At 36.5% G+C, this 12,591-nt stretch overlaps 1 protein-coding gene across 1 annotated transcript; it reads right to left on the bottom strand.

Moving 5' to 3' along the window:
* Positions 1 to 2,749: 2,749 nt before the first annotated feature.
* Positions 2,750 to 11,543, bottom strand: LOC104071776 (chromosome unknown open reading frame, human C3orf14). The gene is given in 5 exon segments (XM_009579412.1): positions 2,750 to 3,150; positions 3,153 to 3,237; positions 5,954 to 6,028; positions 10,609 to 10,732; positions 11,468 to 11,543. Coding segments are annotated over 5 exon segments (393 nt in total). The 5' UTR covers positions 11,521 to 11,543; the 3' UTR covers positions 2,750 to 3,094.
* Positions 11,544 to 12,591: the final 1,048 nt, after the last annotated feature.

Here is a 12,591-nt window from a genome sequence, read left to right as displayed (position 1 = left end):
TTTTTTTTTTTTTTTTTTAAATACACTTAAGGTTAACTAACATTTGCTTTCTCAAATTTGTATCTGTAGAAAGGCAAGTGGGTAGCTAGCTCAGCCACAGTAAATTAAACTGTGCACTCAACAAATCTAAATATAACAGGAGATACCATATAATTACGTTCCCTGCCACTGCTTGCCCCAAGGTCTGTGCCAAATCAGGAAACGCTCGCTCCTGCACCTTAATGGCCCTGCTGCGTGCCTCCCTGCCCCTACTGCTGTGCTGTTTCACAGTCATATGCAATTGCACTTATTTATGTCAGACCACAGGCCAACATGAAGGCCCTTGCCTTTGAGAGCAGTCACCTACACATTTTTTTTGCTGTAAATGTTTCTCTTCATTTTATCCTTTTCTGGACATGTTCCTATATAGTTTTCCATGCACTAGTTGTCCTATTGCTTCTAAAGCTATGCTGCAGAAAAAAAAGAAGTAATTTCCTTCTTTGAAAAGAAGATAATTTCATTTTAATCTTAATCTCTTTGCCTAGTAACAGCAGTAACAAAATAACCAGAAACACAGTATCTGAGCAGTTAACTGCAGCACAAAAACGACACTAACACTGCTTGCAGGTGCCTTTCACAGCTACAAAATCCTCACCCATCCAGCTGCCATACCCTCATAGTCCACACACTTCGCTTCCCTTCCACAGGAAATCAAAAGGGGCAAGGAGATAGTGAGCATCTGCATTGTGTCCCAGTGTTTAGGCGGAGTCCAAAGAGATAAAGACCCCGATTATTCACACGTATAAAGTACTTAGGGGCCCAGATTTTAGTTTAAGTGATTTCCCTTTGGATGCAAAGACGAGGATGAATCCCAGTCTTTGTTAGCAACTAACTGCTCACCCATCCCTTCATTTTGGGCATCATGTGTAATAGCTTTTCACTTCTTGTCTGCTCAACTGGTTCCAATTATTTGCTTTTTAAATTTGAGCTCTACAATTCTAAAAACCATACACATTCCCGCTAAATCAGATTGAGAACCACATTGTGATCTTACGGAAGAAAATATTACCGAGTTGTCTTTGTGACAGAACACTGAGTAGGTATAAAATTGCAATGGTCTCTATGCCAGGTTTTTTTTTAAGCTCTCTGCTTGTAAGATGAAAGCCTAATTTGATATTTTTGTAGTTATATAACAGTTCTAATATTTTGTGACATTTTGTATTGTGACACTATAGATGAAATTGTCATCGGACTGACACCCTTTACTGTTTATTCCTTAATTACAACTGTTAACAACACTGCAGAGAAGCGTGCTAATCTGCCATCACATATTATGAAAACAACGTTATTGTTACAAACACCAACACCCACTCAACAGGATATTTCTAAGATGGCAGTTTCTGTAAAAACTTATCAGTTTAATGGACACTTCAATAGAAAAAGTTTTAAATGAACTCTTAATATGCCCGTTGAAAACATAAAACAATTTTATATCGCAGTTGAAGTTTTGATTTTATTGTGTCAGTGATTCTTCAGCTAATTTAAATTCAAACAAAACTGAGTGCCTAATTTCATGGAGAACAGCGTCTGCAGATGTTGGTCCTTAAGGACTACCCAGACTTCCTACAGTTTTCAGCTAGAAATTAGTTCTCTAGTTCTGACTGGACCATAAACTCCCCATGAACAGCTAATCAGTGAATAACTTAACTATGTGTAATTAACTAAATGAACACAAGCTTTTTAGTGCACAGATCCAAAGCAGCCAGGACATTTATGAGAAATGTTGCTAAAAAGTACCTCAACTTCAATAAAAGTAATTAAAACATCCCTACTATTAAAAAAAAATCATACCTCTATGTAGCATGGAGATGCATACAGCAGTTCACTAGTAGCCTAGCAAAATTTGTAATCATTACATTTTCATATCCTCAAACACTGGCAGAAGTAAAATTTTTTTCTCCTACTTTCAGGTTGGGGGTATGTTGTTGCATATGAGATTAAATTTTAACAATATATTGTCTCAAGTCCAGGTTCTTAATTTTTAAAAAAGATTTTTTTTCTAGGCTTCCTTTGCTTAGGAAGGATTAAATTCCTGCAGGCCAAGTCACACACCTGGAAGGATCTTCCACTGAACTTGATACTTTAAAAAGCACTGCACTAGAGCAGTGACATTTTCATACCGAGTTAGCCCATTCTACAATCAAAACTCGCTGATACTGCACCTCTGTAAGAGGAAGCTGAGGAGCTGTTCAATGGCTGAAAATGAAAATATTATCTCCTCAACTTTTATATATGCTTGGTTCTCGGACAGCCACTGCCAGCTACCTTTCAGTTTGCTTTTTTCAAACTTTTCATGCCTGAGCAAAAGTTCTCACTTGTAGATTATGTCAACACAAAGAAAATAGTATTAAGAGCAGCCTAGAAGTAGCAAAAAACCCTAGAGATTTGTTTACTTTTTCTTTCCTTTACCCACCCATTAGAAATACAAAGTAGGCAGCAGGAGGTTGGGAAAAGCAGCAGTGGTTACTGAAGAGAGGTGTAGAAGCAATGGAAGTGGCAATGACAAAAATCAGGGAAAGCAAGATGTGGAAATTCAAGGTGTTCCTTCTACAACTGCTCTCATGAAGGTTTTTACGCAGATTCCTGGTGCTAAACCAAGGCTACTCTGTCTGATGCAAACAGCCTGCCTTTCCTGCTAACGGTAAATTCCTCCTTTCTCCCTCACCCACAGAGAGACATACAGCACAGATGACTGCAGTGAAGAAAGATAATGCATGAATCTGTCTTTACTTATTGCACTTATATGTAGAAGCAGAGGATTAAAAATAACCTGAAACTCTTTTCATACTGAAAAAGCAATTGCCTTCATGGGTTTCTATACACCAATGTTTCTCACTTTTGATCCTAAAAGCCCCTTTGAGGATTGCTTCTCTACTACAGAATAAAAATAAAGAATTGTACACAATGTGACAATGGAAGCAAATTATCCAATATAGTTAATTTTCATTTAAATGATTTACATTACAATTTAATGGCATGATATTCTGTTGCCTGATCTGGATGATCTTGTCTGCTTAAGCCATAAATTAAAAAAAAAAAAAAGAAACTAGAGTGTTTATTTTTGTGAATCTTCTTCTGGGTAGCTTATGTTCTGTTCTGCAGTTTTCATTTCTTAAAACCAATAGGAACTTCTGCTCTTCCTAAAAGAAACTGTTCCCACTTGGGAAGAGATTCTTTTATTGATGCCCAATAGAGAGTCTGAGAAAGACATAAGAAAAAATAAACTTAATTTCAAAATCTGTGTCAGCCTGTTTAAAAACAATATAGATATGCAATGCATTATTAAATCTTGCCTTATGAGTGAAGCAATTCAGAAAAGAACAATGTACTTACACAAGAAATTTCAAATCTCTTGTATGATACAAAATACCAGCCTGGAAAGATTTCATTTTGCAGCACGAACTGTGAAGTGACTGAATGTGCCCTCTTGTGGTAAGCAACAGATTAGTTTAGACCCTCACAGTACCTTTAATAAAATATTTCCCGTGATAATAAACTTTTCCAAAAGCAGCTTTTATATTTAAGTACATATGTAAGTGGAAAAAAATTGTTTAATGTTATAAACGAAAAGTGCTATGTAAATTGGTTATTCTAGAAAAGTTTGCAGTAATGTAGTTCAAAATATTTGAGTAAAATTTTAGACGTGATAGATCACTGACAAAGTAATCAGCTACAGTATTTGGATTACAAATGAGAAAAAAAAAAAAAAGCACCCGTGGTCTAGGAAAACCACTACAGATTAGCTAACCCTTTCTCTGCGTTACCCTATGCCTCTGAGTAATACATTTAACTTCTGTTTTACCATTGTGGAATTGACATACCATTTATTGTTTTTGTGTTGGTATCCTAAGGATAACTTTGTTGTTTGTAGGATTTTGAAGAAAATGTTAAGTGCCATGCATCATTTTTTCCACAAAATACTGTGATCAAAGAGCTGTATTAAGGCAACACTTTAATCCATGCACCAATGTAAGTGTAAGTATTTTTAGACATTGATGTCCATTTAGGAAAAAGTAATTTTGTACTGGAAAACATTATGATACCTATGTATAGAGCCTTTTTTTCTTTACTTGTTTAAGTATATAATGTAGAAGCAGCGTACCACAAAACGGAACATCTCTCTGCAGCGTATCAGATTCCTGGCTAATCATTTTGATCCTTACATGTAACTCAGATATAAATACGGCTCTTGCAGATTTACAAAAATATTTTCTTCAACAGATTTACTCAAAGAATCTTTTTTGACAAGCATATGTGCTGTCACACAAAACTACTCTGACTTAGCAAGCTGGGGATCCATTATAGCCATAACTTTCAAAGTATATTAATACAGACACATATATGGCTGAGTGAAATATGCTCAGAAGTGTTTTGGAACAAAGCATGCACAAGAATTTTGTACCATGAAAGAAAGTTTTCTTTTTCCACTATTTATAGCACTCTTCTTCAGAAGTACAAAAAAGGCTGACATAGGATCTTCTCCTTCAAATAGCAACTCTGTTCTCTCTAAAATTCAACCGCTGCTGCAGAGGGTAGACATCTCTGCAGCCATAAGCAATTGCTCTGCATTCTCCAATTTGTGCGGGCTTTGGTTCTACATCCCGCAAGCAGCTTAACACCTAACACAGGACAGAGGGAAAAGCAGTCCAAAACTGATCCAAACAACTCTAGAGGTGCCTTGAAAGTCTTCTAGGAGTCTAAAGCTACTTCTGAACACAGTCAAAATAAGTTCAATATTAGTAACTTGGCATCTTTCTTAGCATCATTCAAGATATACAGGTATCCAGGAAAAAATGTACCCTTTTGCCTAAAATCCGCCCCCCCCCCAAATCATTGAATGTGTATACTCAGTGTGCATCCTGTCACAGTGATAGAAGCAGGCTATTTACAAAATGCAATGACAGACAAAAAACTTTTAATAGTAACCAGAACAAGAAGTGATGTCTCTCATTTAAATAATAGCCTAAGCATTACAACACTTGCCCCACAGGTGTGAAACTAATGTACAATATAATTCGCTTCGCAGGCTGACAGTGCTACAATCTATACCTTTCCCCTCCTTTGACAATGCCCTAGCATACAAACTAGTGTGGGACGCTGTGTGCTACTATGCCTGTGGAAACTAAGCCAACATACAACAAAGAACCCACAAATCACTGGTGCAAGAAACACAAGTGGGAATCTGACTCAGTGGCCTTGTGGTTAAGATGTTTAGTTTGCATCAGGAAGAGCTGTGCTCCAATTCCTGTCCCCAGGACTGTTTCTGTCCTCATCATTCATTCATCACTGCCTAACACTGATAAAACAGTCTTGAGACTAGGACCTGAACTTGTTACGTTGTATCAGGATAATATTTAGTTCTGAGAGTAACCTGCTGTTTAAAATTTTTATTTAATTTAAATAATGTTTTAGGGACTACAGGTTGAGAAGTAAAATCTGAGTGTTCCTGCTGTAGCAGTACTTTTCCTAAGCTCTCATACAACCATAAAATAACTGTGAGTAGTAAAAATTTCTCTGTTTATGCTGAAAAACTGTTGACCCTGAAATGTAAAGATGACAATCTGTGGCAAACGGAAAACGGCATGACCGTATAAAACAAAGTCAATAGCTCTCATGTAATAAACACAGTAATCATCTGATAATTCACAATATTCGTTTTTATATTTGACTTCATTTTTAAATAGAAGTTTGTATAGATCTGAAACCCACTAAATATTTCCACCAGAATGCTCCAGAATCTAGGGACCTTGCCCCAGAATTTAGGTTCAGCTTGCTACACAGTACACAGGCCTTTGGCTATAGCAGTCACTGGATTTTAAAATCAATTATTTTCACTTTAAGAACATGCTTCGGGGGGGGAAAAAGCAAAATATTTGGTAAACAGCAAATGAAAAGACAGAGTTCTAGGACTTACTTCTAACTTAACAGTATCGGGATGTGGAAGTAAATAAACTCTTTCTTGCAGCTTTTTTTCTGCTGCTTCTATATCCTAAAATACAGGCAAAGCACATTTTAAAAACAAACACTGGGAATATTAAAAGGAAAATGCACACTCACATAAAGACATTTAAATTAACTAAATAAACCCATTACAGCTAAACAGCATTCAAGTAGTAACACTGAAGTTCAAACCCTTCTGTTTAGCCATTCTGAAATACAACTTCTACTAATAAGACTAACATCCTACAGTTTCTAAATATGTTTGCTGTACCTTTTTGATACAAGAATAAATTTCATGACCATCTAAGACTGTTGCCGTAAAACACCGTTATTCTCTCTGGACACTAGCGTAAATTACAGTTAAATTCTGTTTTATAAAACTTAAGAAAATAGAGGGGAACAGAATGGTTTTCTTTGTGCTGCATGAAGACTGAAGTATGTATTCTAGCTACTGTAACTGTAAAGTAACTAGGCAAATTATGTGCAAGATCTTTACTCCTCAAGACAAAGATGACTTGCTAATATGCATGCATAACATGTGCACAAAAATGTAGAGCTGCAGCAAGCTGTTCACCAGACAAACTTGGATGACAATGCACCTCACATAGCTTTTTTACAAAAAAATCAGTATTTGGGTTTCTGCTTGTCCAGTGGATGTGTGCTGGACTCACAAAGGCCTAAATAAATTTTTTAAAAAAGAAACAACCAAAAAACAGCAGCAACAAACAAACCAAAACATCCCCCCAAACTAACCGCCCTCCCCCTTTAAAGTTCTGACCCATTCTTGTGGGCTTAGTTCCATACCCAAACATTGAAGAGATTGAGTGGTGGGCAGATGAAGAGAGACAGAAAGGGACGTGGGAGTGGGGTGTGAAGAAGCCAAAGCTGAACAGAGTGGAGGGGGAAAGAAAGTATAGCAGATGGCAGAGTTGGGAGCAGAGAGCGGGTGTGAAGAGTACAACAGAAAAACTAAATGAGAGAGGAAATTCCCCAAAGGGACTTCCCAAATATTCACCACCACTGCCGCTGAAAAGAAGAGTGAGATTCTGGAGGAGCATATCCACAAGAGAGACCAAACATGATTACTCGTATTGAATAATAGCCAATCTAAATACATCAATAAGGAAACAGTGCTCGACTCAAGTTTAGTTTGAAAAATATGATTCAAATTCAGTAGAGTATGGTTAATAAAAGCAAAAAACAGCCTTACTGTTAGCTGAAGTTCAACTTAGAGATACAGATACACTCAGTTCATTCAATTTACAGTGTACATCTTATTTCATTAATTCCTTTTACAGCATGACTGTATTCTCTTGTACATAAGTACAAACCAAATCCAAGCAAAACTGTTCTCCCTTTTCTACAGCACAGTGCATACCCTTGCACCCTAAAGGGTGTCTCAGAAAGAGCAAACGAAGTCTCAGATTTATCCAAATCCTCGGAAGTAGCAAGCGGCTGCCCCTTTTCAGGTGAGAAAAGATTAATGGGATAAACATAAGGGGGGAATATGGGCAAAGATGGAAGCCATTTGAAGTCGCAATGTCAAAGTAACAGAGGACAATACAGACTTAACTAACCTAAGAAAGGAATTCCTCTGTTGCATGTACTTAGAACAGATACACCACAAATAGCACCAAATGAAGCTCATATCAGTATGGCTCAGATCAAGTCTGGAGAAGTTATCACCATACCGAAAAGAAGGATCAATCAATAATGTTTACTTCATATTCTTCCATAGGATTTTCCTCCTTTCTGATTCCTTCTTCCTAATTCCTGTAGGAATTTTCACAGGAAGGAAGAATATCAATCAAGTTAATTATTTTTTTATATACTCAGCTAAGTCATTGGAATGTTTATGGTGATAGGAAATGAGTGTCTTTCAGGCAAGAAAGGAGACAGCAGTGTGCATATATATTTAGTAGAGAAGGGCACTTTGGCATAGCCTAGATATTGGATGTGTCTTTTTGTTGCTCATTCTAGTTTGTATGTTGTGCAGTCTATTGTCATTCAGAATACTGATTTAATGACAGACAGTGAAAGAAATTTTTGCTGGAAGGTGTAGTATGCTTTAGAAAATAACTGTAACTACTGAAAGATTCGATGGCACTTCTTGTGTGTCTGTATAACTGGTAAGCTTTGTAGGAAAAAGAAATCCCTGTCATCAATATAAAAATAAATACATCAGCAGCGTAAACTTCTTTGGAAAAAACAGCAAATCTAGTATGTCACAGTACTGAAAAAAGAGAGCATCTTACAACGCTTCCCCTAAAACCACAAGGACTGGAACAAAAACAATTCAAGACCCTTCCCCAGAGGTAAAATGGAACACGTGACACATGCATCACTCTTAGGGGACAAAATTCAGCTGTCACTTATATTGATATCAGTCTGGCAGAATCCCACTTACATAATTCTAGAATTGTATGCCTGTGAAAGAAAGCAAATTTGGTCTAAATTACCTTCCAAATACTAACTACTACATAGCATATTCTTTATTTTCCACTTCATGTTATAAGATATTGCACAGCAATACATATTTCTAAACACAAGAAATATTACTGAACAAGTGCTTATAATGTTAAAATTTCAATTTAAAAAAATTTTTAGTTCCTTGCTTCCTACTGATCAGTAAATAAATTAAGTTTGAAATACTTTCCTGTGCATAAATATCAACTAGCACAGAGAAAGAAAAATTTCTTTTGCTATGATCACATACTGAAAACAACTGATTTTGCTTACATGCAGAAAAACAGAAATGCAAATAGAAAAATAACACTTCATCATGTCCATGTATTTTTGAGTAGGCCAAATCAACAACTCTCCACATGGTAACTGTGAAATGTACAGTGCTTGGTATCAGGAACAATATTCTGAAGCTGGCACATTAATCAGTCTTGTTTTCAAGCTTCTCATATATTATTCTGCATAGATTTTTTTTTCCTGTTTTCTTCTGTTATCAGAAAGCATCTGCAGGAGTGCATGCCTGTTAAAACTAGTATAAAATTAATAGATTTAAACTGATTTATGCTACTTTATCCTGTAACAGAATTTGTTTTGATACATATGTTTTTGCTTTTTTTCCATACAAACACCAACATTTTTGACACTTGAAAGGAACAATTTTGAGGATGTGACAGAAGATGGCAAATATCTGTTTAACTGCAAAAATATTTACACTCTGTATATGTCTGAGCTATTGTTAACATTTCCAATACAACAAGCTTTCAGGATGCAGAAATATACCCTGCATTTATTATGTTCGCCTGTACATATTAACTGAGAATGCATTTATAAAATACAAATAATGTATAAAAAACTGTATTTATGAAATAAAAATCTATTATCAAATGCATATGGAAAATTGGGGTCATAATGGCTGAAATTACTAAATCAATGGAGCATGAACTATCAAAAAAATAAACAAACCATCCACCTTTCCCCAGCCTCCCTCTGAAGCACCTACACTTGTCTACACCCACTACAGAGGCGTTTGATTGCCCCAGTCCAGAACGCACCAGTTTACCAGAGTCCAAGTTGAAAAATCTTCCTTGTCACAGGGCAGCTTAGAAGGCATCCCTGATTTGCTGTTCTGCCTTGTCTGCCACTCCCTAAATACAGCTTCTATTTAAATACAAAATGGGCCTGCAATAGAATTATACCGATCTGAAATGTGAACATTTTAAATCTTCACCAGGCTCTGCATGAAGAAACAATACATTTTTGGTGACACAAATTAATCTTGTAACTTTCTAGAGTAAAACTTACTGTTTCAGTAAACACAATACATGCAATACGGACCCTTAATAAGTGAGAGTTTAAAGAAAATGCACGAGAGGTATGGTTTTCTGCTGTTTCCTGAATAACAGACAAACATTTTTCAAATGCGTGCTCATGTCAGTGGTGAAGTGCAATCTCTTCAAACTCAGATGCCTAAGCTAGGGATTCCACTCCCTGCCATCAAACCTAGATCTTTTTAATTGCCCATTCTCAAACTGAGAGAATGCTGAATTTACCTAGGAATCGCAAATCTTACCTAAATATGACAACAGGTACGTAGAACAGCTATTAACATTATTAACAGTACCACCACTAGGAAGAGCCAGAAATACCAAACACTGCTTTTACAGACTTGCAAATAAGATTCTTGAAGTCATTCTACACCTCTTTAAAGAAAAACATTAAACTGAGAACTTCTTCCACAACTTCACACAACCATAGTGGGAGAATAGTTCTTACCCTGGACTAAAAGCATTGTAGGCTGATCATCCCCTATTTCCATACATATCTTGAATCAAAGTGTAAAGGTGCTGTGAGTCTTGTCAGACTAAGTTCTCTTAGGCAGACATGTAATAGCATGTGTTGCATCTCTACATGTACTTAAAAAAAAAAAAAAAAAAGATAGTAACAGCTGCCACCACAAGGTTCAAATAAGAAGGGCATGGGAAATAGGTAGTGATGCCATCAGGTAATAAAGACTTGTCATTTAATACTTTTGGTCAAGTTCCAGAAGAGGGAACTGTATATGAGAATTCAAATGATAACTATAGAGCAAACACTTTTTTTTTTAAATTCTCTAAACTGCATAACCATGACATTTCAATGAGGTTCCTGGTAGTTGCAGAAACTTACATTTAAAAGTGCTGCATTCCTTTTACGAGCTGCATCAGCTGCTTGAGTTTGCCATGTCTTTTTAGTCTTTTTGTCTCCTAGATAAGTCTCCATCTGCTGTAGCAGCTCTGATCTCTGAGACAGTCTACAAAGGAAAACATTTTGCTAAGTGGGTAGAACATTTTGCTCAGGAGCTAGAAAATAACCTTTTTACCTTACCCAGTTTTCTCAAAACTATGGGGCTAATTAAGCCGGCTGTAGGGTGGGTGTGCTGGGGGAGGGAAAAGGTACAGGCAGACACCACCTGCTGTGCTTGTATGAAGCTATAATGTTGCAACCAGCAGTCCTCATATGCTAAGGTGCTTAGAAGCACTGAATCTCCCAGAACAGGAAAGACAGGGTGGGTTGGGGTGACTTTATCAGTACTACTCTTGCTCATTGGCAAGTACTAGTTGTTATAAGAAAAGCAGATTTTTCTGAATCATTACTGTATTTGCTTCACAATCTGAGTTTACAGGGCAACAAAGAAGTAATTCTATAATTGAGGTGTAGAGTGAGAGAATCCAGTTACCTTCCCCAAACAGGAATTTAACAGTGACAGGAGGTTAACAATGGAGATCTTGAACCAGTACCACCATTGGAAGTCAAAAAACTCATCAACCTAAATACCCTTAACGGCAATCAAGGATGCTAATTCCAATAGTTCCTGAAGGAAGAGTGCCACCTCCTGGAACACCAACCCCTTGTTGAAATACCACTGTGCTCTGTACAGAGCTCAGATTCACTGTTCACAGGATGGTCAAGTGCAGAGAGGGAGGTCTCGCAAGACCACAACACAAATTGCTGTGAGGCAGGCCACAGCGCTGAAAAAATTACTTACATCTCTTCATGTCTTCTAGCAAGGTGAACCTCCTGAGCCAAATAGGATGACATTTTCAGTTGTTTGCCCCAGTTTTGTCACTCTATTAAAGGAAAACCAAGTGAAATTAAAATCTTCCAAAGACATACATGAACATACACTTTTCAGTATTAAACAATTCTGTGTTAAAAAGTTGCACGCATGATAGTTATATATCAGCTATCTACACAAAACCTGCTTATAAATTTTAATATTCACCACAAGACACTGCTACATTATGCTTTGAATACACACACACAAACAATGTTCACAATATGTTTTAGGAAAGTCTTACTGTATTCTAATAATTTATGAGAGGACTAAAATTTGACTTTCAAGTTTCAAATTTAGCATTACGTTTTCTCAAGTTTCAGATGCTTACAACCACACATGCAAACTATGTGCTTGCATAATTTGTGTATTACTGTTTATATTAGTGATTTCTGGTTTTTGTCATGTTACTCTCAACACAAAGTTATACTTGTAAATATCATTTATAACTACCTCCCACAGATACAGTGCTCTGTTCATAGGAATCTATGTTTAAATACAGGTATGATTAAACTAAATAACTGAAGCTATTAAACCAGTTTAATTTTTGAGTGCTTGAAAAATTAAGTGAAAACTTCTTGAGCTCAGCTCTTCAGTACTGTAACACAGTACATGACGGAATACACAGCTTAAATTGTTTACATCTTGCTGATTTTTTTTGAGATATGAAGATTAACTGCCCACTGAATACAAACCAAGATCCTACAGCACTTTTCAGAAAGGTGAAAGTGTTTTACAGTCTAGTATTTTTTCACCTGAGGTGACTGCATTGTTGTTACGTTAAGTAAAATTAAAGAAAATAAAAGAACCTATCATGTTCACAATGTTGAGGGGTGGGAGAACTAAAAGATCTCACCAAGATACGAGAACATTAGGAAAGGTCTCCTCTCTGTCAAGAAATGCACATGTAACTTTGAAGCAAGTTATTTACATGTGCGCTCTAACTTCAGCAGAGGCCATTTTCTAGGGATGCATGTTTCACCACACTGAAGAATCATATAATCATAGAATAGTTTGGGTTGGAAGGGACCTTTAAAGGTCATCTAGTCCAACCC

This window comes from Fulmarus glacialis, unplaced genomic scaffold (assembly GCF_000690835.1).
Source record: "Fulmarus glacialis isolate BGI_N327 unplaced genomic scaffold, ASM69083v1 scaffold31426, whole genome shotgun sequence".
In the NCBI taxonomy this organism is placed as follows: domain Eukaryota; kingdom Metazoa; phylum Chordata; class Aves; order Procellariiformes; family Procellariidae; genus Fulmarus; species Fulmarus glacialis.
This window is presented reverse-complemented; position numbering and strand designations above follow the sequence as displayed.